Below are 24,352 nucleotides of genomic sequence, written 5' to 3'. Positions count from 1 at the left end.
TCCCATAGGTTTTGGCGGTCAGGTTTGTTCTGTGGCTTTGCACCCCACGGAACTCCACATGGAGAGATTTTTTTGGAGCAACCGGTCCCTTCCATGTCCCAGGAGAACGTCAAGAGTGTCACAAGTAGGATCTCGTGGTCGGTGTGGGTCGGGTTGAGGTCGCGGCAGAAGGAGTGGACGTGGGTGGACAACACCCCCTACGACCCCCACAGGTGAGTGTCCGAGGTCTGGGGGGGTAAAAAGCTGCTTTGGTCCATTTGAGACCCCGATCCACGTCCCCACATCACTGGGGGCCATGCAAGGGTCTCTTATTCCTCTGGCAACACTCTGCAGACCAAGAGTCGGGGTCATGGGACACACTGGGGTCATGGGGCATGTTGGGGTTGGTTATGAGGCACATTGGGGTCATGGGACACTTTGCTCCTCTCAGCCAATAAACCCTTCATCGTGTAGGTTTGGGGTCCTGCAGGAGCCGGACAAAGGGTTCTGTGGGACCCTGAAAGGCAAGAACTTGGAGGTTGATGGCTGTGCCAGTGACCACACGTGGGTTTGCCAAAAAGCCCCTTTCCAGCTCTCCTCGCCCATGGTTGGGAAGCTGGATGATGCCTCCACCTGACACACTCGGGCACGGACCTCGTGTGGTACAAAAAAAAAATTTATTACAATTTTTTCATGGTTTATCCACCTCATTACATCAGCAGTAAATTCCTGTTAGTGACTTTTCTCTATATCTACTTTTTAGTTAAACATTCTCTGCACAGGAGAAAAATACTCCCAAGCAATTTCACACACACACGGATTTATCACCACATCTGCATTTATCTTGCAAGTTCCCCTTAAGTTTCTCCCAGAGTCACATAATCTCGGTCCCTACACTTAAGTGTTATTTTTATGCTTTTATATTACTGTAGATAATAATAAGCCAAGCGGCTCCATCCCTGCTTTCCTTTGCAACCAAACTGTCCTAAAATAAACACACATATTCCAACACCCGCCCCCTCGGTGTCTTCGCTCTAAACCCACCCCATGGGAGTGACGGCTCAAAGAGCCATTTAGCCCCGTCCTCAATGGGTGTCACCGACGGGTGGAATTGGCGGTTCTGTGAGGGAGATTCTGTGAGGGCAGTTCTGTGAGGGCAGTTCTGTGAGGGCAGTTCTGTGAGGGCGATTCCATGAGGGCAATTCTGTGAGGGCGACTGTGAGGGTTACTCTGTGAGAGTGATTCTGTGAGGGCAATTCTGTGAGGGCGACTCTGTGAGGGCGTTTCTGTGAAGGGGATTCTGTAAGGGCGGTTCTGTGAGGATGACTCTGTGAGGGCGCCTCTGAGGGCAGTTCTGTAAGGGCAGTTCCTTGAGGGTGACTCTGTGAGTGTGGTTCTGTGAGGGCGACTCTGTGATGGCGCCTCTGTGAGGATGATTCTGTGAGGGTGACTGTGAGGGAGGTTCTGTGAGGGCGTTCCGCCATCTTGGCTCCCTCAGGATGAACAGGGCCAACCCGGCGCCCGCGGGTGTTCCCTCGGACCTTTCCCCACCCGCACGGGGCGAGCGGCCCCCGCAGCTCCCGCCCCGACCAGGACACGAGGGACAGCGGTGGGGTCGTACAAACTTTAATATAAATGGGTAAAAAAGGAGAAGGAGAGAGAAGCAGAGCGGCAGCACTGATACAGTAACTCTGCTGAGACCACAATCAGGACATTGTACATTCACATTCACAGATTCGTGTAGTGTTGAGCAGCAGATGAATACTTCATATGCACACGTAGTGTTATGCATCTGCATCGTTAAGGTGTAAACATATAGTCATAGAAAATTAGGAAAACTGGAGAAAGACACCCCTAGTCCACAAAGGCACACATCCACTTCCACATCATGTCCCTGCAGGTTCACCTCCTTGAGACCAGTTACTGAGGTGACAATGACAAAAGGCACCGAGGTTCCTGAGGTTGTGCTGAGATGTGTCACAAAGCAAATGTTCACCTGCAGAAGGACATCCCTGGGCTAGTGGAAAAAGGAAAGTTGTGAGTCTTCAGGATGGAGAAGGTCCTTTCTCCCTCACTTCTATTACAGATGAGGGAGTTTGGGGTTTGCTGCAGAGGTACGGCAGCTGCTTTGAACAGTCCTCGCTCCTGAGTACAGTCCGCCAGGTACACACACTCTGAATTGCCAAGGACCTCCAGCCTGCAATGAGGAGCAGAGACAGCACTGTTACAGGGCAGGGCTGTTAACAGGACAGGTCGTCTCTGCCCATTCCCCCCAGCAGATGAGGAGACAAGCGCTGCCCAGGAGGGACAGTCCCAGCAGCCTCATCCCCCCCATCCCCTGCCCGTCCCCCCGGGACTCACGAGGAGTTGTAGCTGCTGCCGTCCATCCACTGCAGCCGCTCACCCCGTCTCCGCAGCCTGAGCCAGTAATCCAGGTTGCCATTGAGGTGGAAGATGTGGTCCTGGGAGGGAGAGAGCAGGTGGTCCTGTGAGGGAGAGAGGAGCGGGCAGTGAGAGCTGCCCCGGGCCAGAAACCCCCCCCAGCCTCCCCTCTGCCATCCACACCCCCCAGAGCCCCTCACTCACCATCTCCTCATCACTGAGCATGGCCAGGGAGGCCCTGAGCTTGGAGCACCGATTCCGAGCCTGCTCCCAGGTCCTCTCATCCTTCAGGAGGGAGTAACAGATGCTGTTGTGCTGATCCCAGGCCTCAAGAGAAGGCACAGAGCATGGATCCTTAGGTGTAACTGGAATCTCTCTGTGACTTTTTCCTGGAGAGAGAAAGGGAGAAGGTCTGAGGATTCCCCTCCACAGGGAGCAGGGAGCCCAGCCCTGTGCCCAGAGCTGCCTCTGTGCTGAGGCAGCTGCTCCTTCCTCACCTGCCAGCACAATCTTATCCACCACAAAAGCCACGTTCAGGAGCACAGACAGCACCAGGAACACAGTCAGCCCTCGGCAGGATCTGAACCAATTGCCTAGAGCTGGAAAGAGCCACTGGCCGTGAGGATGGAGCTGTCCTGAGCAGGCCCAGCCCTCACATCCCCCCAGCCAAAGCCAGAGCAGCTGACATCCACCACCCAGGGCAGGGCGAACCCTCCAGACCCCCCTTTTCGCCCCCTCCCGCTCCCCGAGCCCCGGCGCTCCCACCTGCACCTCGAACACGCGCTCGCCGCCACCGCCTCGATTTCTTGGCCACCGGAGCGTTTTATTCCGACGGGCCCGTGACATCGCCGACGAAGGCGGGGACGAGGTGGATGCGAAAACGTCGCCGACAAAGGCGATGGGAGGTTGCACTGCACTGACCGCCCTCACAGACAGGAACCTCCAGCGGGAAACGGTGCAGGAAAAGGGCAAGAGAAACACCCCTTTGTCTCCTTTGCGGCAGGACTGGGACACTTTTTGCTCCTCTCAGCCAATAAACCCTTTGTCGTGCAGGTTTGGGGACCTGCCGGAGCTGGATGAAGGGTGTGGGACCCTGAAAGGCAAGAGCTTGGATCTTGATATCTGTGCCAGTGACCACAAGTGGGTTTGCCAAAAAGCCCCTTTCCAGCTCTCCTCGCCCACAGTTGGGAAGCTGGATGATGCCTCCACCTGACACACTCGGGCACGGACATCGTGTGGTACAAAAAAAAATTTTATTACAATTTTTTCATGGTTTATGCACCCTGTTACATAAGCAGTAAATTCCTGTTAGTGACTTTTCTCTATATCTACTTTTTAATTAAGCATTTACAGAGCAGGAGAAAAATACTCCCAAGCAATTTCACACACACATGGATACATCTCACCATGTCTGCATTAAAGTTGCTGAGCTCCCCTTGAGATTCTCTCAGGGTCATATAATGTTGGTTCCTGATACTTAAGAGTTATTTTTATGCTTTTATATTACTACAGATAACAATAAGCCAAGCGGCTCCATCTCTGCTTTCCTGTGCAACCCTGTCCAGGCCATGGGCTGCAGCTTTTCCAGGAATGTGCCCTGGGAGACAGTGTCCAAGGCTTTGCTGGAGGACCTTTCGAGGTCCCTCTGGATGCCAACCCCAGGGAAGGGCTGGAGCTGTGCCAGGGCAGGGTCAGGTTGGATTCCAGGAAAAGGTTCTTCCCCCAGAGGCTGGTTGGGCACTGCCCAGGCTCCCCGGGGCAGTGGGCACAGCCCCAAACCTGCCAGAGCTCCAGGAGGGTTTGGATGATCCTCTGGGGAACAGGGGGTGACTCCTGGGGATGGGCCTGGGCAGGGCTGAGGGTTGGACTCCATGATCCTTGTGAGGTGCTTTCTGATACAAGATATTTTTGAGATATTCAGTGAAAATTTCACAGCCAGACAACTGAGATGTTCCCCCAGCAGTTCCAGTTGCAGTGCTGGGGTGAAGCTCCCTCATCTGGTTGGAGATCTAGGGTGAAACTTCTGTTTTGGGGTCTCTTAATTTCCCCTTCCACAGGACATAGTCATTGGGGCGGCTGCAGATCCAGTTCTTCTCCGTGTGGCACAGGGACGAGCTGATCCACCCATAGTTCAGGTACCCACAGGGTCCTCCACCCCTCACCTCAAACCTGCAAATGCCAATGGGACCAGAGTGAGAAAGGGAAAATAAAAAGAAGGAAACTCCCCCCTAAAAATTAGGAAGAGCTGGGATTTCCCCTCTGGCAGAGAAGGGCTTTGGCTGGGGGGGTCTCCAATTCTCTGATCAGGGTTGGGGGGCAGCGACCTCGGCCCATCCCAACCCCCCATGGAAAGCCAGGAGCTGCCTGGACACGGGGCAGGAGAAGGTGCCCATCCCAGGATGGGGCATCCCAGACTCCAGGAAATCCCTGGGGCCCACCCCGGGGCTCCAGCACGGACACAGGGACCCACCTGCCGTTCAAGGCCGTGCCATTGATCCACTCCCAGCCCTTATCCCTCATTCCCAGCCCGATCCAGTGGTTTGCTTCGCCTTTATAGCGCAGAAGGAAGGCCTGGAAGGCAAAGAAACGTTGGCTTTGGCCAGTCTTGTCTTCCCCACCTCCTCTTTCCCTCCTGTGCCCACCCCCAGCCAGGCCTGGGGTTTTTCCCAAGGGCTTGGCTCCCGGCTCCAGCACTGGCAGCACTTTGGGGCCAGCCTGGGGGGTTTGGGGCTGATTTATCCTCTTGTTTTCCCTGTGTTTCCCACCCCAGTGCTGCTGCAGAGGCTCAAGCCCAGTCCTCACCAGTTCATCCCAGTCCTCACCAGTTCAGCCCTTGTGCTTATGGTGGCCAGTGAAGCTCCCAGGGCCTCACATCTTTCCCGACCCGTGGTCCAGTTGCCCTCAGCCTCAGAAAAATAATAACATTTTCCTTGGAAACCAGGCCAGGTGTCTGGGCACACGTGGGAGAATTCCGGCTCAGGGAAAGGGGGTCTCACACCGAGAACTGAAACACAGAAAGCTGAGTCAGATACGTGGGCAGCCCTGAAAAGCAGCAAAATGGGGTTGATTCCTTGGGTTTTTTTTTCTAGCAGAGGAGATTGGGGGATGATTGTCTTGGGAAAAGGAATGTTGTGACCGAGTGAGGAGCAGGTGCCTGGACCAAAGTGCAGAGAAAAAGGGGAGTCACCCACTTTGGGAGCCTCCCTTGATGCCAAGAAGGTCCTGGGATCCTCCCATCTCCCAGAACGGAGGTGCCTGGCCCGGATCCTCCCCATGGGGGTGTCTGGGTGGGACTCACCAGTCACTGCCACGAGCAGGCTCAAGCTGAGGATCCCCAGGAGCACACTCTGAGTGAGAACACACACCTTGAGGGATGTTCTCCAGTCTGACTCGGTTCTGTAGGACCCTGAGGCAGGAAAGAGCAGGGTGAGGATGGCCTGGCTCCTCTCCCCTCTGCTTTGCCCTCCTGTGCTGGACCCTCACTCCATCCCAAGCCCCACCCAGGCCCATCCAGGGACCCCTCTGGGGGCTCAGAAGTCCTTCAGAGGCACTGATGTGTGTTTGAGGGCCTGGAGATGGATCTTCAGCCTCCAGAGGTGAATTCCACAGCATGGAATTCAGTGCAGCTGTGCCTGGGCTGCTCCACACCCACCCAAAGGCTCCATCCCCATCCCACTGGTGCTGCCTCGGAGTGAGATGCTCTTCCCACACCCCGCCCTCCCTCGGAATGTTTGGGGTTTTCCCAGCATTACTCCATTTGCACTGTTTCTCTGGATGGCTGTAAGTGTTCAGTGTTTCTTCCTGGATTGAAGAATTTGGCTTTTGGATTTCTTTCCCCATCCTTGCAGAGAAGTCTCAGGGCCCGAGGCTGACGTTCCCTGGGCTCTGTGGGGTGGAAGCACTCGGCAGCCTGGGGTGGAAGGAGAGGAGAGGCTGAGGGGACCTGCAGGGAGCTGAGACCTCCTGGGCACAGCCCAGCCAGCCACAACAGCCCCTGTGGGGCTGGCACTGGCTCTCAGCGTTGTCGTGGTGCCAAGGGCACAATCTGGCAGGGCTGAACACACATCTGGGAGAGGAGGTGGCACAAAAGGACAGAGGGAGGGGAGGGGAAAATATAAGGAAGGGAAAGAGAAAGGAGGGACAAAAGATTAAGGAGGAAAAAAACAACCCCAACAAATTAAGGAGAAAGGAAAGAGAAAGACAAGTTTAAAAACACTTTATTAAATAAATAAGCCATTGAGAGCTCACAGGTCAAAGGCAGCTGAAGTGTTTGCAGGGGACAGGAGCCTGTTCAGGGCTCAGGAACTGCTGCCAAAACGGAGGAAAAGGCACCAGGGCTTGGAGCAGAATTTGTGCTTTGGGGGCCCTTTTGCAAAAACACACAGGATGGAAAGTAGCCTGTAACAGTTCACAGCATCTCTTCTGCTCGGGTTTTTTGTTTGTGGCTCCCCACAAGCTTGTTTTGCTCACAGGAAACCCGGCTCTGGTTTCCCCTCCCCGTGCCCACTGTTGCAGGAGCACGACTTAGTTCCCTGCACCCCCAACCAACAGGGGCAGCAGCTTTTGGTCCTCTTGGGTCTTGTGTTAAGTTATCAGCAGCAAACGTACCAACAGAAGCTCAACAGGAACGTGTCCTGATAAAACAGCGATATTTCATTGCCAAAGTGAGCTCTGAAAGCTGCAAAGGTTTGATTGTGGGTAAACAGATGTGAAAAAAGCACAAAGCCGTTCCCTCAGAGGGGATTTGCAGGAGGAAACTCAAGGAATGCTCAGATGCAGCGTTTCCAGAGCAGTGGGAGGGTTAAATTGGTAGGAGAAAGGAGCAAAAACAGGATGAGCCAGAAGAGGGTGGTGCTTCCGCACCCTCAAGGTTTCCAAAGCTGAACAGGACAAAGCTCAGAAATTAAAGGAAGTCATATCTTGTGACTTGGCAGAAGTCCACGTGCACAGGTTCAGACCCCTCATTTCAAGCCAAAATTTCAGTCCTACTTTAACTTCTGCCTCCCAGTGTCAACTGAACAAATTCAACAAATTCTCTTAAAAAGACCCCCAAAGGTTCACATTGTAAGACCCCCCCTGGGGCAGCCCGAGCTCCTGGCCAGGTTTAATCCCTCCCAAACCCAATTCTGAGCCAGAAACCAGTGGACTGGTGAAGGTTTTGGTATTTGCAAAACTGAAGTGTCAATTTGAAGCTAAAAGAGACCCAGTGCAGTTACTGATTCACCCAGTCCCACTGACATGTTTGCTCCTTTATGATGACTAATTTCTGCCTCCCAGTGTTGACTGTACAAATTCAACAAATTCCCCTAAAAAGACCCCCAAAGGTTCACATTGTGAGACCCCCCCTGGTGCAGCCCGAGCTCCTGCCCAGGTTCAATCCCTCCCAAGCCCACCCTGGTTTCCAGCTGGTTCGCTCCAGCTCCCCCCAAAATCACTGTTCATTCCACTCAACTGAAACAAATTAAAGTCCTTTTTATATCATTATTTACCTCTTTTCACCACGATTTTCTCATTTCTTTTCCGAGAAGCAACTCTGTCAGCAACAAGGGGCTGAAAAAATCCAACAAAATCACTGAAGGACCAGCAAAAATGACAAACCAGCACAACCCCGCAGCAGACACTCAAACCAACCCCATGGCAGCAAAAGCCTCACCAAACCCAGCTGTAAAACTGTGACTTTTGGCGTTTATTCCCCCCTTCCCCTTCAACGTGCCACGTTTAATTAATCAGGTGGTCATTGCAGCCCCCCCAGAGACAAGACCATGATGTGGGGGCTCAGCCCTGTCCCAGCCGTGGCTCACTGTGGGCAGGGAGCACCCACCACCCCGAGTTTGGCAGCCCAGGAGCTGCTCTGGAGTACTCACCTCGCAGGGCAGCTGCCAACGGGTGGATGATTTCTCGGAACTGAGTCTGTTGAGCCACAGACAGGACGGGAGTCAACCACAGAGGTGTGGTTTTCAGTTTACAGCTCTTTGGCTGTTTTGCTGTTCTCCAACAACTCTCAGTGTGGCTCATTTTTGAAGGAACAAAGTCCATTTTTTGCACCTTGCTTACTTACAAATATTTAAGAGTTCTCAACCAAGGGATCTGTGATGGGCTGGCCCTGGTTGGTGCCAGATGCTGCTCTGTCACCCCCCTCCTCACCCGGGCAGGGGACAGAATTATTCCAAACTGTCACCTCGTGAAAGCTGCACAGTTCAGAGCCAGAAGAAATGAGAAGCTGTTGGAGATTTACAACCACCATCGTGACATCTGAGAAACCCGGGGGGAGGTTTTTGGCTGAAGGGGTCCCACATGGCTGGGATGGGGGCCCTGCACTTTAAATGATACCAGAAAAGATGGACCAAAATGCACCCAACCACAAGTATTGTCCTAACTATATTTATGACTTTTTTATACAGCCTTTCATTATCAGGGGGAAGTGTTTAATTGAAGAAAGGCTCTAAAGTCGTGCTGAGGGATCAGGGAGAGGTCACTCACCAGTAGTTCTTGTGGGCACAAGAAAGGAATGGATCAATGACTAAAACCAGTTTTTTCTAAATCCATCGTGGTGTTAAGAGGAAATAAGAAAACACACGAACTTCAAACTGCAAATGTACGGGAAACTGCAGGCAGGGAACTGGAATTCGGGTTTTTTCATAGTTTTTTTTTGTTGTTGTTGTTTTATTGGGTTGAAAAAAAAAAACACCTGCAGACAAGCTCCCTGTCGTGGCCCTGTCGTGACATGGGGGTGCCATTGCCTGGACGCTGCTGGCCCAGGGCAGCTGCAGAACGGGCTCAGCCTCCCAAGGGGAAGAACCAGCGCCCGAGAGGCTGCTCAGGATTGTGCCCAGCGGCTCCTACCCCGGCAGTTTGGAGCCCCAGGGGCACCCAGCGCTGGCACTGAGCCCATTTGTGTGTCCCTGTTTGTTAATGTGGCTCGGCTTCTGGCAGGGAAAGCACAAGGGAAGTGGCTGCACCCCGAGGCAAAGCCGGTCGGGACGAAGCTCTCGTCACCTCCCCGCGTCTCCTTGAGTGACAGAAAGGTCGGACTTGAACGGGATCTTAAAGGGAGGGGGGTTCGTAGGGACCCCCCAGCGCCCCTCGCTGCCCACGAGGGGAAACGTCCCGAGGGAGCGGGAGCTGCGGGGGAGCTGCGGGGGAGCTGCGGGCGGGGAAAGGCCCGAGGGAACGTCCGCGGGTGCCGGGGAGGTCCCCACCAGGCTCGTGGCCGTTCCCTGCCCGGAGGCACAGGAGGGAAGTCAGGCCGACCGAGCCATAACTGGGAAGAAGGTCATTCCAGCAGTGGGAGGTGGCGACCACCGACTCGTTGACCACCCCAGAGTCCAGCGGAGAGAAGAACTGCAGCTGCGACCGATCAGCACGAGAAGGAGAGAGACACCCGGCAAATTTGGGGTTGGGTGCTAATTAATAAGAGAATAAGGTCACGAGATAAAAACTTTACGAAAAGCTCCTTCCGTCCGTGGAAACTGTTTCCCGGCATTTCTTGGCTCCGCGGGGGAGTTAAAATCGCTGCACCGAGGGGTCCAAAAGAGCCGCAGCGAGTATGGGAACAGAATAAAAGACAGGAAATAGAGTAAAATAGAATAAAAGGCTGCACCGAGGGGTCCCCCCGCCCGGTGTCACTGAACGGGAGCTCTCGGGGGTGGCCAGAAGGGCTGCGCCGAGCGGGATGGGAGCTGCGAATAAAATATACAGAGAATAGAATTAAACGCAACAGCAGAGCCGCGGCGGTGCTGGAGGAGCTGCCCCGAGGGACAGACCCTGCCTTGGCTCGTAGGACCCACCCCCTGGCCCTGAAGAGCTGCGACGAGGGGCGGGCGAGGGGCGGTGGCAGCGAAAGGGCCGCCCCGGGGCGGGGAGATGGGGGGCGTGAACGGAAAAAAAGAGAGAGAAGGCAATAAAAGACCCACACGGGGGGTGGCCGAAACAGCGGCACCGGTGGGAGGTGGGAATCGGGAGGTTGTTCGCAACCGGCTCCCCCGCAAAGTGAATTTTACAAGTTATTTTTAGTTTTTATTCTTTTCTTAGTTCGATTTCTCCTCCGCCCCCTCCGCCCTCGCCTCGCCCACCGAGGGCGACTTTCCCCGGCCGCAGTTCTGCCCGTGCCCCGGGAGATGCCGGTGGGTGCCGAACCAGCGGGAATCGGGATTTTTCTCGCGTTAACGGTGGGTTTTGGGTGCGGTGGAGGCTCAGATCCGGGCGGACTCCGTCTGGCAGACCCACTGCAGCCCCGTGTCGCAGGCGCGGGGGTCGATCCTGTCCCCCTTGAGCGCCCCGCAGGCTCCGCGACCCTCCCCGAGGTCCTGCGGGAACCTGCGGGTGCGGGAGGGGGCCCGTGTCACCCCCGGGGGGCCCTCGGGGACAGGGGGGTGCCCACCCCGACCCCCCCAGCGCTCCTCACCGGCTCCAGTCCGGGCGGGAGCCGTTCACCCACGTCCAGCCCATCCCGGGCGCGGGCACCGAGAGCCCGATCCAGAAGTGCCGCGTGGGTTTCCTCAGGGTCTCGTTGAGGGAATCCTGGCCCGGGGAAAGGGGCAGTGGTGGCGCTGCCGGGCCGGGGATGGTCACCCCAAAATAGGCTCCGTCCTCACCCCGGGACCGAGCCAGACCCATGGCACTCCCCCCCGGTCTGCCACGGGCACCGCGGGGAATTTGGGAATGAGGGGTGTGATCCCAGGCTTCTGGGGAGCCCTTCGCCCTCCCCTGGGGTGCCTCCAGCCCCTCTGTCCCCTCGGTCCCTTCACCAGCTCGTCCTTGTCCCACGGCATCGCCATCGCGGCCCCGCGGTCCCCGCAGTCCTCCCGGCTCCTGTGCCACGAGTTCATCCTCTCCGAGACCCAGCAGCACTTGGTCCTGCCCAGCATCCAGCCCACGGGGCAGAGCCTGCATCCCTCGGCCTCTGTGGACAGACAGACAGACGGACAGACAGACGGACCCCGGCGCGCTGAGGCGCCGTGTGGGGGACTGGGGGGGGCTCCAGTTTGGGGAGGGGGCATCGATGGGACCCCCGGGGGCTGGGGGGTTACCTCGCGGGGGGCACAGGATCCTCTTCAGCTCCCTGAAGGTGCCGTCCAGGCTGGCACAGGGGGGTCTCAGGGACGTGTTCCCCCACCCCGAGCTCGCCTCGGGCTGTGCCCTCTCTGCCACCCACCAGGACACTGGGACAGGAGGATGCCCAGCCCGGTCAGGGGCACTGGGGGGGTGGGAAGGGGCAGAGGGGTCCGGGTGCCCCTTCCCACCCCCCAAACTCACCACAGAGCACCAGGGACAGCGCCAGGGCAGCCGTGAGGGCCCCGAGGAGGCAGCGGGGACGGCGGGGGGGGGGCTGTGGTGGGGACCCCCCGGGGTTCTGGAAAGCCAGATCCTACAGCTGGGGGGTGGAAAAGAGCACCCGTCACACCTTCACCCACCCAGAGCCCGGGGCAGGGGGTCCTGGGGCAAAGCACTCTGGTGAGACCCCCCCCTCAAACCCCTGCAGCCCCCCCTGCCCAGGAGCAGGAGGAGCTGGGTGCCCCCAAAAAATCCCTCTGCTCCCTCTGTTGGGGGGTCCCAGCTCGGGGGGTGGGGCAGCAGCCAACCACAGCCCCGAGAAACCCCCCCAGCCCCTCCTTCCTAAATCCCTGCCTCAGTTTCCCCACCCTGAGCAGCTCTTGGGGACCCCAGGGGTGACATCACCCCCTGTCCCCGAGTCCCTCTTCCCCCCCCGATCTGGGGGGGCCCAGCGGACACGTCCCCCCCCAGTACCTGCCCCCGGGGAGGACGGGGGGCTCCCCGCAGCCCCTCGTTTCCTCCACTGCTCTAAGGCCGTGTAGCCGTCCTGGTCCTCCATGTCCCGCCGCTCAGGGCCGGGGACCCGCAGTGGTCACACGGGGGAAGGGACAGGAAGCCAAAGCGCCGCTGCCCCCCGGGCTGGTGTGAACTGGCAGTGGGTTCGGAGCTTCCTGTACCCAAACCAAAGCCCCACAACTGCTGGGGGGACTCGTCCTGACGGCCCCGAGGGGTGGGGGGTCGGGGGTCTGTGTCCAGAGGAAGGAAACCCATGGGAAGGGACAAGGAGGACAAGGAGCTGGGAGAGAGAAATCACTCCTCACATCCCCCTAAAATGGTGAAAATAAGAGATCAAGGTGTTGATCGTGATCTCTAAGAGATGAGAATCGATAAAATACCATCAAAAGGAGCGCAAAATGAGAGAATTGCTCAATAAAGCACCAGTTCTGTCCAAAAATAGACGCGGATTCACAGAGCTCATGCCTGGTTTTCCCAGCCGTGTCTGTAGGGTAACATTGGCTCAGCAGGAAGCCCCACTTCTCTTGCCCCCTAATGAGGAGCAATTTTATTAGGCTAATTAATCACTGGTTAATTAGTCCCTGATCTCCTTTTTTTCTCTGCCAGGCACAGGCCAGCACGGGCTCCGCAGGCTGCAGGGCTGCTGCGTCCTGCTGGGGCTTGACCCATAGGTTTTATTTGCCCCTAAAACGGGAAAACGGCCCCAAATCCCTTCACCCGAGTGGAGGAGGGGACAGAGTTCTGGCAGAAAACTCCAAAAGTCGATTTTGCCCAGTTTGGGAAGAACAAACCAAACAGAAGTGAGGTGGGACCCCCCAGCAGCACTTCCCCGAAGCCCTCCCCGGGGTGCTGGAGGGTGACTGGGCACACTGGGAGCACTGGGAGGGGGCTCAGCCCTCCGTCAGCCCCGGGAGCTCCAAGGCTCCGAGAGCCGGGATGGAACGCGGCGGAGGGAGCAGGGGAAGGGACGGGGCTGCCGGCGCTGGACGGGGCACGTGAGACGGCGGGGAAGGCAATAAACAGCAAAACGGCGACGAAAGATAAAACTCGGCGGCGGCGAAAGGGCCAGTGAGTCACACACGTCCCATTTCACACCCACACGGCACAGCCACGGCGGGGGGATCGAAAAACAGCCAATGGGAAGCGTCGGAGAGCCCCCGGTAGCCAATGGGAAGCGTCGAAGGGCCCCGGCAGCCAATGGGAAGCAACGTGTCCTGATGTCAATTAAACCACATTGAGAAGCTGCTGGAGAAGAGCAAAGAACAATTGAAATTGCGTCAGTTGGAGAGTTTGTTTGCTAGTTTGTGACTAAACCGACCCTACCACGAAATCTCACAGTCACTGAGAGCTGCCCTGCGAGGTGAGTACTCCAGAGCAGCTCCTGGGCTGCCAAACTCGGGGTGGTGGGTGCTCCCTGCCCACAGTGAGCCACGGCTGGGACAGGGCTGAGCCCCCACATCATGGTCTTGTCTCTGGGGGGGCTGCAATGACCACCTGATTAATTAAACGTGGCACGTTGAAGGGGAAGGGGGGAATAAACGCCAAAAGTCACAGTTTTACAGCTGGGTTTGGTGAGGCTTTTGCTGCCATGGGGCTGGTTTGAGTGTCTGCTGCGGGGTTGGGCTGGTTTGTCATTTTTGCTGCCTTCTAAGAGCTTCTGCAGTGGTTTTGTTGGTTTTTTTCAGCCACTTGTTGCTGACGGGGGTTGCTTCTTGGGAAGAGAAATGAGAAAGTCGTGGTGAAAAGAGGCAAATAATAATATAAAAAGGACTTTAATTTGTTTCAGTTGAGTGGAATGAACAGTGATTTTGGGGGGAGCTGGAGCGAACCAGCTGGAAACCACAGTGGGCTTGGGAAGGATTGAACCTGGGCAGGAGCTCGGGCTGCACCAGGGGGGGTCTTACAATGTGAACCTTCGTGGGTCCTTTTAAGGGAATTTGTTGAAGTTGTACAGTCATCATAAAGGAGCAAAAATGACAGTGGGACTGGGTGAATCAGTAACTGCACTGGGTCTCTTTTAGCTTCAAATTGACACTTCAGTTTTGCAAATGTTAAAACCTTCACCAGCCCACTGGTTTCTGGCTCAGAATTGGGTTTGGGAGGGATTAAACCTGGGCAGGAGCTCGGGCTGCCCCAGGGGGGGTCTTACGAGGTGAACGTTCGGGGGTCTTTTTAAGGGAATTTGTTGAATTTGTTCAGTTGACACTGGGAGGCAGAAATTAAAGTAGGACTGAAATTGTGGCTTGAAATGAGGGGTCTGAACCTGTGCACGTGGACTTCTGCCAAGTCACAAGATATGACTTCCTTTAATTTCTGAGCTTTGTCCTGTTCAGCTTTGGAAACCTTGAGGGTGCGGAAGCACCACCCTCTTCTGGCTCATCCTGTTTTTGTTCCTTTCTCCTACCAATTTAACCCTCCCACTGCTCTGGAAACGCTGCATCTGAACACTCCTTGAGTTTGCTCCTGCAAATCCCCTCTGAGGGAACGGCTTTGTGCTTTTTTTCCACATCCATTTACCCACAAACCAACCTGCCCCTTTGCAGCTTTCAGAGCTCACCTTGCAATGAAATATTGCTGTTTTATCAGGACACATTCCTGATGAGCTTCTGTTGGTCCATTTGGTGCTGGTAATAACTTACACAAGACCCAAGAGGACCAAAAGCTGCTGCCCCTGTTGGTTGGGGGTGCAAGGAACCAGGTCGTGCTTGTGCAACAGTGGGCATGGGGAGGGGGGGGAACCAGAGCAAAAGAAGCTCGTGGGGAGCCACAAACAGAAAACCCAAGCAGAACAGCTGCTGTGAGCTGTTACAACCTGCTTTCCACCCTGTGTGTTTTTGCAAAAGGGCCCCCAAAGCGCAAACTCTGCTCCAAGCCCTCGGTGCCTTTTCCCCCCCTGAGCCCTGAACAGGCTCCTGTCCCCTGCAAACCTGTGAGCTCTCAATGACTTATTTATTTAATAGTTAAAGTGCTTTTAAACTTGTCTTTTTCTTTCCTTTCTACTTAATTTGTTGTTTTTTTTTTTTCTCCTTGATCTTTGTCCCTCCTTTCTCTTTCCCTTCCTTATCTTTTCCCCTCCCCTCTCTCTGTCCTTTGTACCACCTCCTCTCCCAGATGTGTGTTCAGCCCTGCCAGATGGTGCCCCTTGGCACAACGACAACGCTGAGAGCCAGTGCCAGCCCCACAGAGGCTGTTGTGGCTGGCTGGGCTGTGGCCCAGGAGGTCTCAGCTCCCTGCAGGTCCCCTCAGCCTCTCCTCTCCTTCCACCCCAGGCTGCCGAGTGCTTCCACCCCACAGAGCCCAGGGAATGTCAGCCCCGGGCCCTGAGGCTTCTCTGCAAGGATGGGGGAAGGAACTCAAAAGCCAAATTCTTCAGGCCAAGAGGAAGCCCTGAACATCTGCAGTGATTCAAAGGAACAGTCCAAATGTGGTAATGCTGGGAAAACCCCAAACGTTCCAAGGGAGGACGAGGGGTGGGAAGAGCATCTCGCTCTGGGGGGCACCAGTGGGGGAGCCTGGATGGGCCTGGGTGGGGCTGGGGATGGACTGAGGGTCCAGCACAGGAGGGCAAAGCAGAGGGGAGAGGAGCCAGGCCATCCTCACCCTGCTCTTTCCTGCCTCAGGGTCCTACAGAACCGAGTCAGACTGGAGAACATCCCCCAAGGTGCGTGTTCTCCTGGCTCTGAGTGTGTTCCTGGGGATCCTCAGCTTGAGCCTGCTCGTAACACTGACTGGTGAGTCCCACCCAGACACCCCCATGGGGAGGATCCGGGCCAGGCACCTCCGCTCTGGGAGGTGGGAGGATCCCAGGACCTTCTTGGCATCAAGGGAGGCTCCCAAAGTGAGTGACTCCCCTTTTTCCCTGCACTTTGCTCCAGGCACCTGCTCCTCACTCGGTCACACCTTTCCCAAGAGCATCATCCCCCAGTTTCCTCTTCCAGCTGCTGGAATAAACCAAGGAATCAACCCCATTTTGCTGCTTTTCAGGGCTGCCCACGTGTCTGACTCAGCTTTCTGTGTTTCAGTTCTCGGTGTCAGACCCCAGTTCTCTGAGCTGGAATTCTCCCATGTGTGCCCAGACACCTGGCCTGGTTTCCAAGGAAAATGTTATTATTTTTCTGAGGCTGAGGGCAACTGGACCACAGGCCGGGAAAGGTGTGAGGCCCTGGGAGCTTCACTGGCCATCATAAGCACCAGGGATGAACTGGTGAGGACTGGGATGAACTGGTGAGGACTGGGCTTGAACCTCTGCAGCAGCACCGGGGTGGGAAACACAGGGTAACCAAGAGGATAAATCAGCCCCAAACCCCCCAGGCTGGCCCCAAAGTGCTGCCAGTGCTGGAGCCGGGAGCCAAACCCTTGGGAAAAACCCCAGGCCTGGCTGGGGGTGGACACAGGAGGGAAAGAGAAGGTGGGGAAGGCAAGACTGGCCAAAGCCAACGTTTCTTTGCCTTCCAGACCTTCCTTCTGCGCTATAAAGGCGAAGCAAACCACTGGATCGGGCTGGGAATGAGGGATAAGGGCTGGGAGTGGATCAATGGCACGGCCTTGAACGGCAGGTGGGTCCCTGTGTCCGTGCTGGAGCCCCGGGGTGGGCCCCAGGGATTTCCTGGAGTCTGGGATGTCCCATCCTGGGATGGGCACCTTCTCCTGCCCTGTGTCCAGGCAGCTCCTGGCTTTCCATGGGGGGTTGGGATGGGCCGAGGTCGCTGCCCCCCAACCCTGGTCAGAGAATTGGAGAGCCCCCCAGCCCAAGCCCTTCTCTACCAGAGAGGAAATCTCAGCTCTTCCTAATTTTTGGGGGGAGTTTCCTTCTTTTTATTTTCCCTTTCTCACTCTGGTCCCATTGGCATTTGCAGGTTTGAGGTGAGGGGTGGGGGACCCTGTGGGTACCTGTACTATGGGTGGATCAGCTCATCCCTGTGCCACAAGGAGAAGAACTGGATCTGCAGCCGCCCTGACAACTTCGTCCTGTGGGAGGGGAAATTAAGAGACCCCAAACCAGGACTGTCAACCTAAATCTCTGACCAGATGGGGGAGCTTCACCTCAGCACTGCAACTGAAATTGTCGGGGTGAATCCAAAAAATCAGGTACAAGGAACTGGTACTATCCCCCATCCTTTTGAGCAGCACAAGTGTGGTTTGCACCACAGAAAACTTGCTCAAAAGGTTCGCACAAATGCAACTGGTATTTATACAATTTGCCTTAAACACATATTTATATGAGTACGACATTTATGTAACCATATTTATATGAGTATGACATTTATGTAACCATATTTATATGAGTACGACATTTATGTAACCATATTTATATGAGTACGACATTTATGTAACCATATTTATATGAGTACGACATTTATGTAACTATATTTATAGGAGTACGACATTTATGTAACCATATTTATAGGAGTACGACATTTATGTAGCCATAGCTCAGGCCGGTGCTTCTCTTGGCCCTCCATTTCGGTGGGGGGTAAATCAGCCTTTTTTCACACTGTTTTCAGCCTTATTTCAAGTTTTTTCTGGGGTGGCCGCGGTTTGGGGGCGGTTTTGGGGTGAGAAAGGAGCCTTTTAGTGTCCGTTCTCACTCTCCTGGAACTTCCGCATCACTCCCGCTCTTCTCACCATCGGCGCGTGCTGATTGGCCGATTAAACCACGCCCCCTCACTCCCATTGGCCGCTCCTCCCGTAAGGGGGGTACTTTTGAATTAGATGATCAATGGAGCATAGAGGCGTGAGAACGGAATCATATTAGGATGTGAAACCAGCCAGAGTGGGGTACAATGTAACTTCATGGCACAAGCGAATTGGAAGGTCCATTGTGCTTTTCAGCAAGTCAGCTTGATATTCCCTATTATCAGAGCTGAGTTCTTCCTTGGTTTTGCTCCATACTGCAAGATGGATCCATCTACCCTTGAAACACAGTGGTAGAGGTCATACATAGGGGTGAGAAAGATGATGATGGGAGGAAGATTATGTGGGCAGGGGTCGCTCGCCCCTTGCCCTACAAGTAGGGCATGCGCAGACTGCTGCCATGAGGTGATGATCAGGCGGGGTTTGGCTGCCATTCAGGCATCACCTTATCCTGGGTACTGGCCCTACGTAGTGTAATGTGGAACTGATAAAAATGGGGTGTCGGAGCTGCTGAGTTGAGCGATCCTCATCCTACCACCCAGACTGTTGCTCCGCGGGGACGCCCGCTAAGCACGGGTACCAACCAGCTGCTGCAGATCCTGACAGCCCTGGCCTGTCTGTGTGGGTAAGCACAGTTTATTGACAGGAAGCAACTGAGAGAACAAACTTTTTAATATCCCTTTAGTGTAACTTTAATTCCCCTTTTATTATTGATTATTGTTACATAAATAAGTTGTTCACAGTATTTCCCTTTAATTTCCCTTTTTACTAACCAATATTGTGTTAATAGTTATCCATAATATTGTGTTAAGATCCCTATTTTGGTATCCCTTTAACCTCCTTTTTTCACTAGTTAATACTGTATTAAATGCTGTTTGTAGTATTTGTTTTTAAGGCCACACAATAAGATATTTTGTATCCTTTTTTAGTTCTTGATTATCTTTGCTAAGATAATTATTATTATTATTATTATTATGACTGTAATAAACGATATTTTTTTGTTTGAATATTTCTGGCACTTGTCTTTATTCCAGACATGTATCCAAAGGAACTGTCTTTTCCCTGGATAGGGAGAGCCTCAGTAACTGTCTGTGTTAGTTTTGTCTTCATCTCTGGTTTCTCTACGGGTCTTTGTGGTTTAGAAATTCTGCCTTCTTGGTGTCCAGGTCTCAAAAATAGATTTCTCTGCCAGGTCTCTGACCACTGAAATATGGCAGGCCTTAAACTTTTCCTTTGTTTTTCTACCAAATGGCCATGGCCCAGAACTTGTCCATCATCCATTGTCTCTTGCCCCCATTCAATCTCCTGCCAGCAGTTTCTCCCCACTGCTGGGTGGGTTCCTTTGTCAAGCACTAGAACTTGTTGGGTAACAGGCCCAGTCCTGTTGCACATTTTTCGTGGGGATTTGCAGGAGGGCATTGAGTCTTCCAGGAGCAAATTGGCAGAGGACCCCAAGCTGGCTTGCAGTGTGGATGTGCTGGAGGGCAGGAAGGCTGTGCAGAGGGACCTGGACAGGCTGGACCTCTGGGCCGAGCCCGTGGGCATGAGGTTCAAGAGTGCCTTTGGTGCCTTTGGGGCCTCTGACCACAAGTACCCCCTGCAGCTCCAGGCCGGGGGCAGAGGAGCTGCAAAGGGTCCCCGTGGGAGAGGCCCTGGGGGTGCTGGTGGACAGAGGCTGAACCTGAGCCAGCGGGTGCCCGGGTGGGCAAGAAGGCCAAGGGCAGGCTGGCCTGGATCAGAAAGAGTGTGGCAGCAGGAGCAGGGCAGGGATTCTTCTGCTGGACTGGGCACTGGTGAGGCCACCCCTGGAGTGCTGTGTCCAGCTCTGGGCCCCTCAATTCAGGGAGAACCTTGAGGGGCTGCAGTGGGTGGAGAGCAGGGCAATGGAGCTGGGCAAGGGTCTGCAGTGCATGGCCTGTGAGGAGCAGCTGAGGGAGCTGGGCTTCTCCAGCCTGGAGAAGAGGAGGCTCGGGGCTGACCTTCTCCCTGTCCACAACTTCCTGACAGGAGGCTGGAGCCAGGTGGGGGTCAGCCCCTTCTCCAAGGCAACAGGCGATAGGACAAGAGGACAGGAGGACCTGCCTGTCAGGGGCTGTTTGTCAGGGACAGGAGCAGGACTTTTTGGAGAGAAAGAGGGATTAGGTCTTGAAATGGGCTGCCCAGGGAGGTGGTGGAGTCACCGTCCCTGGAGGTGTTTAAGCAAAGACTGGCCATGGCACTGAGTGCCGTGCTCTGCTTGACGTGCTGGGGATGGGGCGTAGGCTGGACGCCAGTTGATCTCACAAGTCTCTGCCAAGCTCAGGGACTCTGGGCTTCTGTGCCACCCCAGCCTTTGGGGACAGCGTGCTGGTGGCTCAGAGGCTCCGTCCTTGCCTTGCCTTGCCCATCTCCTGGCTGCCAGGCAAGGGCCTTGTGACATCGCAGCCTCTGTGGAACAGCGTGGTGGCTGAAAAGTGTCAGTGCTGCGTCCCCGTGCCCAGAGCCTGGGCAGAAGTCGGCTGGCAGGGACGGGCAGAGACTGTGCAGAGGTGTCAGCTCGTCCCGCAGCAGCACCATGCCCAGCCAGGGCATCTCCTGGCTCCTCAGGCTCTCGGTGCTCCTGCTCTTGCCTGGCGCACTGGAGCCTTGCAGCCGTGCCACAGGTGCCACTGCTGAGAACCGGGGTTTGCCTTGGATGGCCCCTTGCCAGAAAAGGCAGGAGAGGCTGGAGAGAGGGGAAGGAGGGGGGTCAGGCCGCTGGGATGGTGCCGGCGGGCCGTGAGCCCGAAGCCAGCAAGGCCTTGGGCCCACCCGGTGTCAGGGGAGGACTGAGAGCCCCCAGGGAGGAGGAAAGCTGGGCAGGCCCCAAGGCTCCTGGGCCTCTTCCTTGGCAGCCCTTTGGCCAAGGCCCCGAGGCAGAGGTGGGGCTCAGCCCCTGCCCAGCAATGGGGCACAGGCTGAGCCCCAGGGACACCAGACCCAGGCGGCCTGAGCTCTTCTTCCTGCAGCGTCTGCCTGGGGCAGCCCAGCCAGGCCTGAGTCTCTCCAGGAGAGGCCAAGCCCAGCCAGAGAAGGCTCAGCCCTCTGAGGCTGCACTCACTGCAAAGGGAACAAAACATTGGCCCAGAGGACATCCTGCCCCCAAATGGAGAACTGGAAAGGTCAAGAAGAAAAAAGTCACCCCCCTCCATTACTCAAGAAATGTTCAGACCTCTTTCCTAAAAGCATCCAGGACTCGGGTCACCCAGTTTTGTCTCTGACAAGGCTTTGCAGGGGCTGCTTGGGAAAGGGAAGCCCTGGGTCCCCAGTGCAAATGGTGGGGCTGCACTCTGGGGGGGTCGGCCTTTGGCTCTTGGCTTCCAGGGGCCCCCAGGAGTCAGTGAGCCGGGCTGGGGACGAGGGGCAGGACTGGCTGGGATTGCCTCTGGGGCCTGGCCCAGAAAATGGAAGTGTCCCCATGGGGGCAGCTGGAAAGGGCCCAGGAAGGAAATGCTGCCCCAGCGCAGGCTGTGGCAGTGGGGAGTGTGCAGGGGGAGGAGGCTGGGCCAGAGCAGGGCTGGGCAAGAAGGGCCAAGCCGCGGGTGGGTTCTCCCCCGGCCCCCAGGGCCCAGCCCCTGATGGGAGGGCCTTGGGCAGGGCCTGGGGCGACTGCAGGAACCTCCGAGGCAGCCCAAGGGCCGTGCTTTTGGCAGGTGGGTTGACAGGCCCAGCTCTCTGCAAGAGAAGTTGAGGGCTCTGAGCCAGAGAGGGGCTGAGAGCCGGGTCCAGGCTTGGGAATGGCCGGGAGGGGAAAGGGATGTCTAAGAACAAGTCCCTCAGGAGAGGGAAGCAGAGAGGCTGTGTTTTGACCCCAGCACAAGGGTCTGCAGGGCAGAGCAGAGAATATCCCCCACGTGACATCGTTCTGCATCCCTCCTTGCAGTTCTGACAGGCACTTCTCTCAAAGGTCGTTCTGTGAGCGTCTTCTTGTTCTTTCCAGGTGGGATGGAAGCGGTGGGGGGGCCTTTGACACCAAAGGGGAGACGAGCAAGGTGAGCATTCTCCTGCCAGTCTGAATCAGATGTTAATTCTGGTGGGCTGTATCCTTGGTGAATCTAAGCACATCCCTTGGCATTTGTTTTTTTTTCCGGGTGGTTCGCAACCTGAGAAGCATCAGCAGAGTGGGAAGGAGGTCCCTGCAGTCAGAGGTCAGTATAAAGGAAGCTGAGAGGGGAGCTTTGGTGAGAATGTTGCCCTCTGAGGGGATCCGTCAGTTGTGCCTTTGCCTCTGTGATGCTGAAAAACCCAGTCCGAAGAACTGCTCAGAGACTTTGGATCTTTGAGCAGCAAAGGGATTTATTGCCGACGTCGGCAGCGAGCGTGGTTCGCACCATAGAGAACTTGGTCGAGAGTTTCACACAATATCGGGGTTGTATACAATTTTCATATATGATTAAATATGATAAATCATATTCATCTGATCACAACCTCTATCTATACATATTAATAATGGGCAAAGCTCGGGCGGAGCTCAGGGGAGCTTCTCTTGGTCCTCAGTTCTGGGAGGGGTTTAGGTGAGTCTGGGGTCTCTGCTCCTCTCCATCAGTCCCCAGTGTCCCCATCCTGGTCCCTCATGTTCCCACTCCATTCCTGGTGTTCCCATTCCCGGTGTTCCTATTCCCAGTGTTCCCATCCCATTCCTGATGTCCCCATTCCCAGTCCCTGGCATCTCCAACCTGCTGCCGATGTCCCCGTTCCCTTTCCTGGTGTTGCCATCCCAGTTCCTGCTCTCCCCAGGCTGCTCCCAGTGTCCCCAGCGTGGTCCTCCAGGTCCCCATTCCCATTCCTAGAGTTCCCAACCCAGTTCTGTTTTCCCCATTCCCATTTCTGTGTGTCCCCATTCCCAGTTCCTGCTGTCCCCAACCTGCTCCCAATGTCTCCATTACTATTCCTGGTGTCTCCATCCCATTCCTGATGACCCCAGCCTGTTCCAGTGTTCCCAACCTTCTCCTGGTCATCCCATCCTGCTCCTGGTGTCCCCATCCCTTTCCCCATTGTCTCCTGGTGTTCCCATTTCAATTCCTGATGTCTGCAACCTACTCCCAGTGTCCCCATCCCAGCCCCCCTGTCCCCATTCCCAGTTCTGGTTCCCACAGAGGAACTGCCGGATACGGGAGGAGGAGCCAGGATTTATTGCCCAAAGCAGGAGATTTTCACACCCAAATTAAAGCCTCAGGAATAATTGTGGTCCTGGGTTTCACACAGGAAAAAGCAGGAAGTTGATCCATCGGGAAGAGCCGCAGGGGGACCGGGGTGGGTGGGAGCAGCGGGATGAGCTCTGCCAGCAGCTCCTGCCTTTCCGCAGGGAGAGGGAAGGGGCGGATCCAGCTCCAGGATCGCTCAGACCGTGATTCCTGCTGGGATTGGAGCGGGGAAAGGAGTCGCCATGTCCCTGTTCCCATCCCAGGGGATGGAGCCGGCTGTGGAGCCCAGGGAGAGTAGGAACTGCTCCGGAATCCCTCCTGATCCTGCTCTGTCCATCCCACCCCAATCCCACTCCATCCATCCCACCCCAATCCCAGTCCAGAATCCAGCCCTGATCCCAGTCCACAATTCCGCCTGATCCCACTCTGGAATCCTGCCCTGAGCTGCAATCCCCTTCCAATCCCGCTCCAACCATTAGGCCCCCATTCCCCTCTGGAATCCCGGCATCCATCCTGGGATCCCTGCACAGAGGATCTGGATCCACACACGCTGCTGGGACTCACTGGTGGGCGCGGGGTCGTATCCATTCCCCTCCCTCTTCCCTATGGAAAGAAAGTGGGATCAGCACCCGTGGCACAGGATCCCCGGAATGCTGCCGGGCGGATCCGTGCCCCTTGCCGACCCCCATCCTGGGAGTTACCGGATCGGAGCTTCCAGACACCGACTGCCACGAGGCCGATGATGATGATGATGGCAGCGATGATGGACACAGTGTCCTAGTTAGAACAGCTGGGACCGATTCCTCACTGGATGGGTGTAGCCCAAAAGTGTGTATTCTATGGCCTTCCATGCCATTTTCCCAGGAACTGTTGTCGGGGGGTGGGGGTGGGAGTCTTCAAGGTGGGGGGGGTGTCCCTGTCCTCATACCCTTTTATGGAATTCCCCACTCTGAGAATCCTCATATCCTTTTATGGAATTTCCCCCTCTGAGGGAACGAACTGAGCATCCTTTTTTGGAATTCCCCACTCAGAGAACCCTCATATCCTTTTATGGAATTCCCCGCTCTGAGGGAATCACTGACCATTCCTGCCTGAACTGGAGAATATATAAACCTGGAGTTTCAGAACCTTTCCACCACTCGTGGTATCCACAGGAAGGCTGCAGCTGACCACTCTCAACCAGACTGAGACCACCACCCTCAACTGGACTGCAATCACCACTTCTGACCAGACTGCAACAGCTCTCCCACCAGCAGGTTTTTTCCCCTCTCCCTTTACTTTGGACTCGGGGGGGGGGCCCAAGGAAAACCACTTTGTTCATGCCCCAGGGTGCTGGGTTATACATTTGGGTTTTGTGGATAAAAACCAATTCCTTGTCTGTATAATCAGACTTATTGGGCAAGGGG

General features: G+C 55.6%; 6 protein-coding genes across 8 annotated transcripts in view; 2 read left to right on the top strand and 4 right to left on the bottom strand.

The window, feature by feature from the left end:
- Window positions 1–1,164, top strand: part of LOC127464177 (killer cell lectin-like receptor subfamily B member 1C) — a 61,108-nt gene extending 59,944 nt beyond the window's left edge. Inside the window, exons 4-6 of the mRNA XM_051774380.1 lie at window positions 103–212; window positions 454–1,004; window positions 1,121–1,164. Coding sequence (XP_051630340.1) covers window positions 103–212; window positions 454–616 — 273 coding nt within the window. The 3' untranslated portion in view covers window positions 617–1,004; window positions 1,121–1,164. The remainder of the gene's footprint in view (window positions 1–102; window positions 213–453; window positions 1,005–1,120) is intronic.
- The window catches only part of LOC127464165 (uncharacterized), a 348,813-nt gene that overhangs the window by 110,155 nt on the left and 214,306 nt on the right, over window positions 1–24,352 (bottom strand). The gene's annotated exons all lie outside the window — the stretch shown is intronic.
- Window positions 1,590–3,207, bottom strand: LOC127464190 (C-type lectin domain family 2 member D-like). Its single transcript, XM_051774386.1, has 4 exons — window positions 2,859–3,207; window positions 2,566–2,750; window positions 2,341–2,465; window positions 1,590–2,176 (listed from the first exon to the last, which is right to left on the bottom strand). The coding sequence occupies exons 1-4, from the start codon at window positions 3,205–3,207 to the stop codon at window positions 1,972–1,974; spliced, it is 864 nt and encodes a 287-aa protein (XP_051630346.1). The 3' UTR covers window positions 1,590–1,971.
- On the bottom strand, window positions 3,644–8,274 carry LOC127464178 (C-type lectin domain family 2 member B-like). The gene is made up of 7 exons (XM_051774381.1): window positions 8,226–8,274; window positions 7,851–7,911; window positions 6,114–6,271; window positions 5,660–5,767; window positions 5,184–5,365; window positions 4,832–4,932; window positions 3,644–4,530 (listed from the first exon to the last, which is right to left on the bottom strand). The coding sequence occupies exons 3-7, from the start codon at window positions 6,199–6,201 to the stop codon at window positions 4,371–4,373; spliced, it is 639 nt and encodes a 212-aa protein (XP_051630341.1). The 5' UTR covers window positions 6,202–6,271; window positions 7,851–7,911; window positions 8,226–8,274; the 3' UTR covers window positions 3,644–4,370.
- Window positions 9,092–12,307, bottom strand: LOC127464189 (killer cell lectin-like receptor subfamily F member 1). Its single transcript, XM_051774385.1, has 6 exons — window positions 12,109–12,307; window positions 11,617–11,734; window positions 11,391–11,557; window positions 11,109–11,263; window positions 10,766–10,881; window positions 9,092–10,677 (listed from the first exon to the last, which is right to left on the bottom strand). The coding sequence occupies exons 1-6, from the start codon at window positions 12,191–12,193 to the stop codon at window positions 10,554–10,556; spliced, it is 765 nt and encodes a 254-aa protein (XP_051630345.1). The 5' UTR covers window positions 12,194–12,307; the 3' UTR covers window positions 9,092–10,553.
- On the top strand, window positions 13,009–18,791 carry LOC127464166 (C-type lectin domain family 2 member B-like). 3 transcript variants are annotated; one of them, XM_051774364.1, is made up of 6 exons: window positions 13,022–13,510; window positions 15,420–15,577; window positions 15,771–15,881; window positions 16,173–16,354; window positions 16,606–16,706; window positions 17,007–18,791. In XM_051774364.1, exons 2-6 carry the CDS (start codon window positions 15,490–15,492, stop codon window positions 17,164–17,166), a joined length of 642 nt encoding a protein of 213 aa, XP_051630324.1. In that variant the 5' UTR covers window positions 13,022–13,510; window positions 15,420–15,489; the 3' UTR covers window positions 17,167–18,791. The 3 variants fall into 3 exon arrangements, with proteins under 3 accessions (XP_051630323.1, XP_051630322.1, XP_051630324.1); XM_051774363.1 differs by having other exon boundaries at window positions 13,009–13,510; window positions 15,262–15,577; window positions 15,771–16,354; XM_051774362.1 differs by having other exon boundaries at window positions 13,010–13,510; window positions 15,771–16,354.

Source organism: Manacus candei, unplaced genomic scaffold (assembly GCF_025592945.1).
Source record: "Manacus candei isolate 608988 ecotype Guabito, Panama unplaced genomic scaffold, ASM2559294v1 h1tg000197l, whole genome shotgun sequence".
Taxonomy (NCBI): Eukaryota; Metazoa; Chordata; class Aves; order Passeriformes; family Pipridae; genus Manacus; species Manacus candei.
The sequence above is the reverse complement of the archived record's forward strand: the minus strand, read 5'-3'. Positions and strand labels throughout refer to the sequence as shown.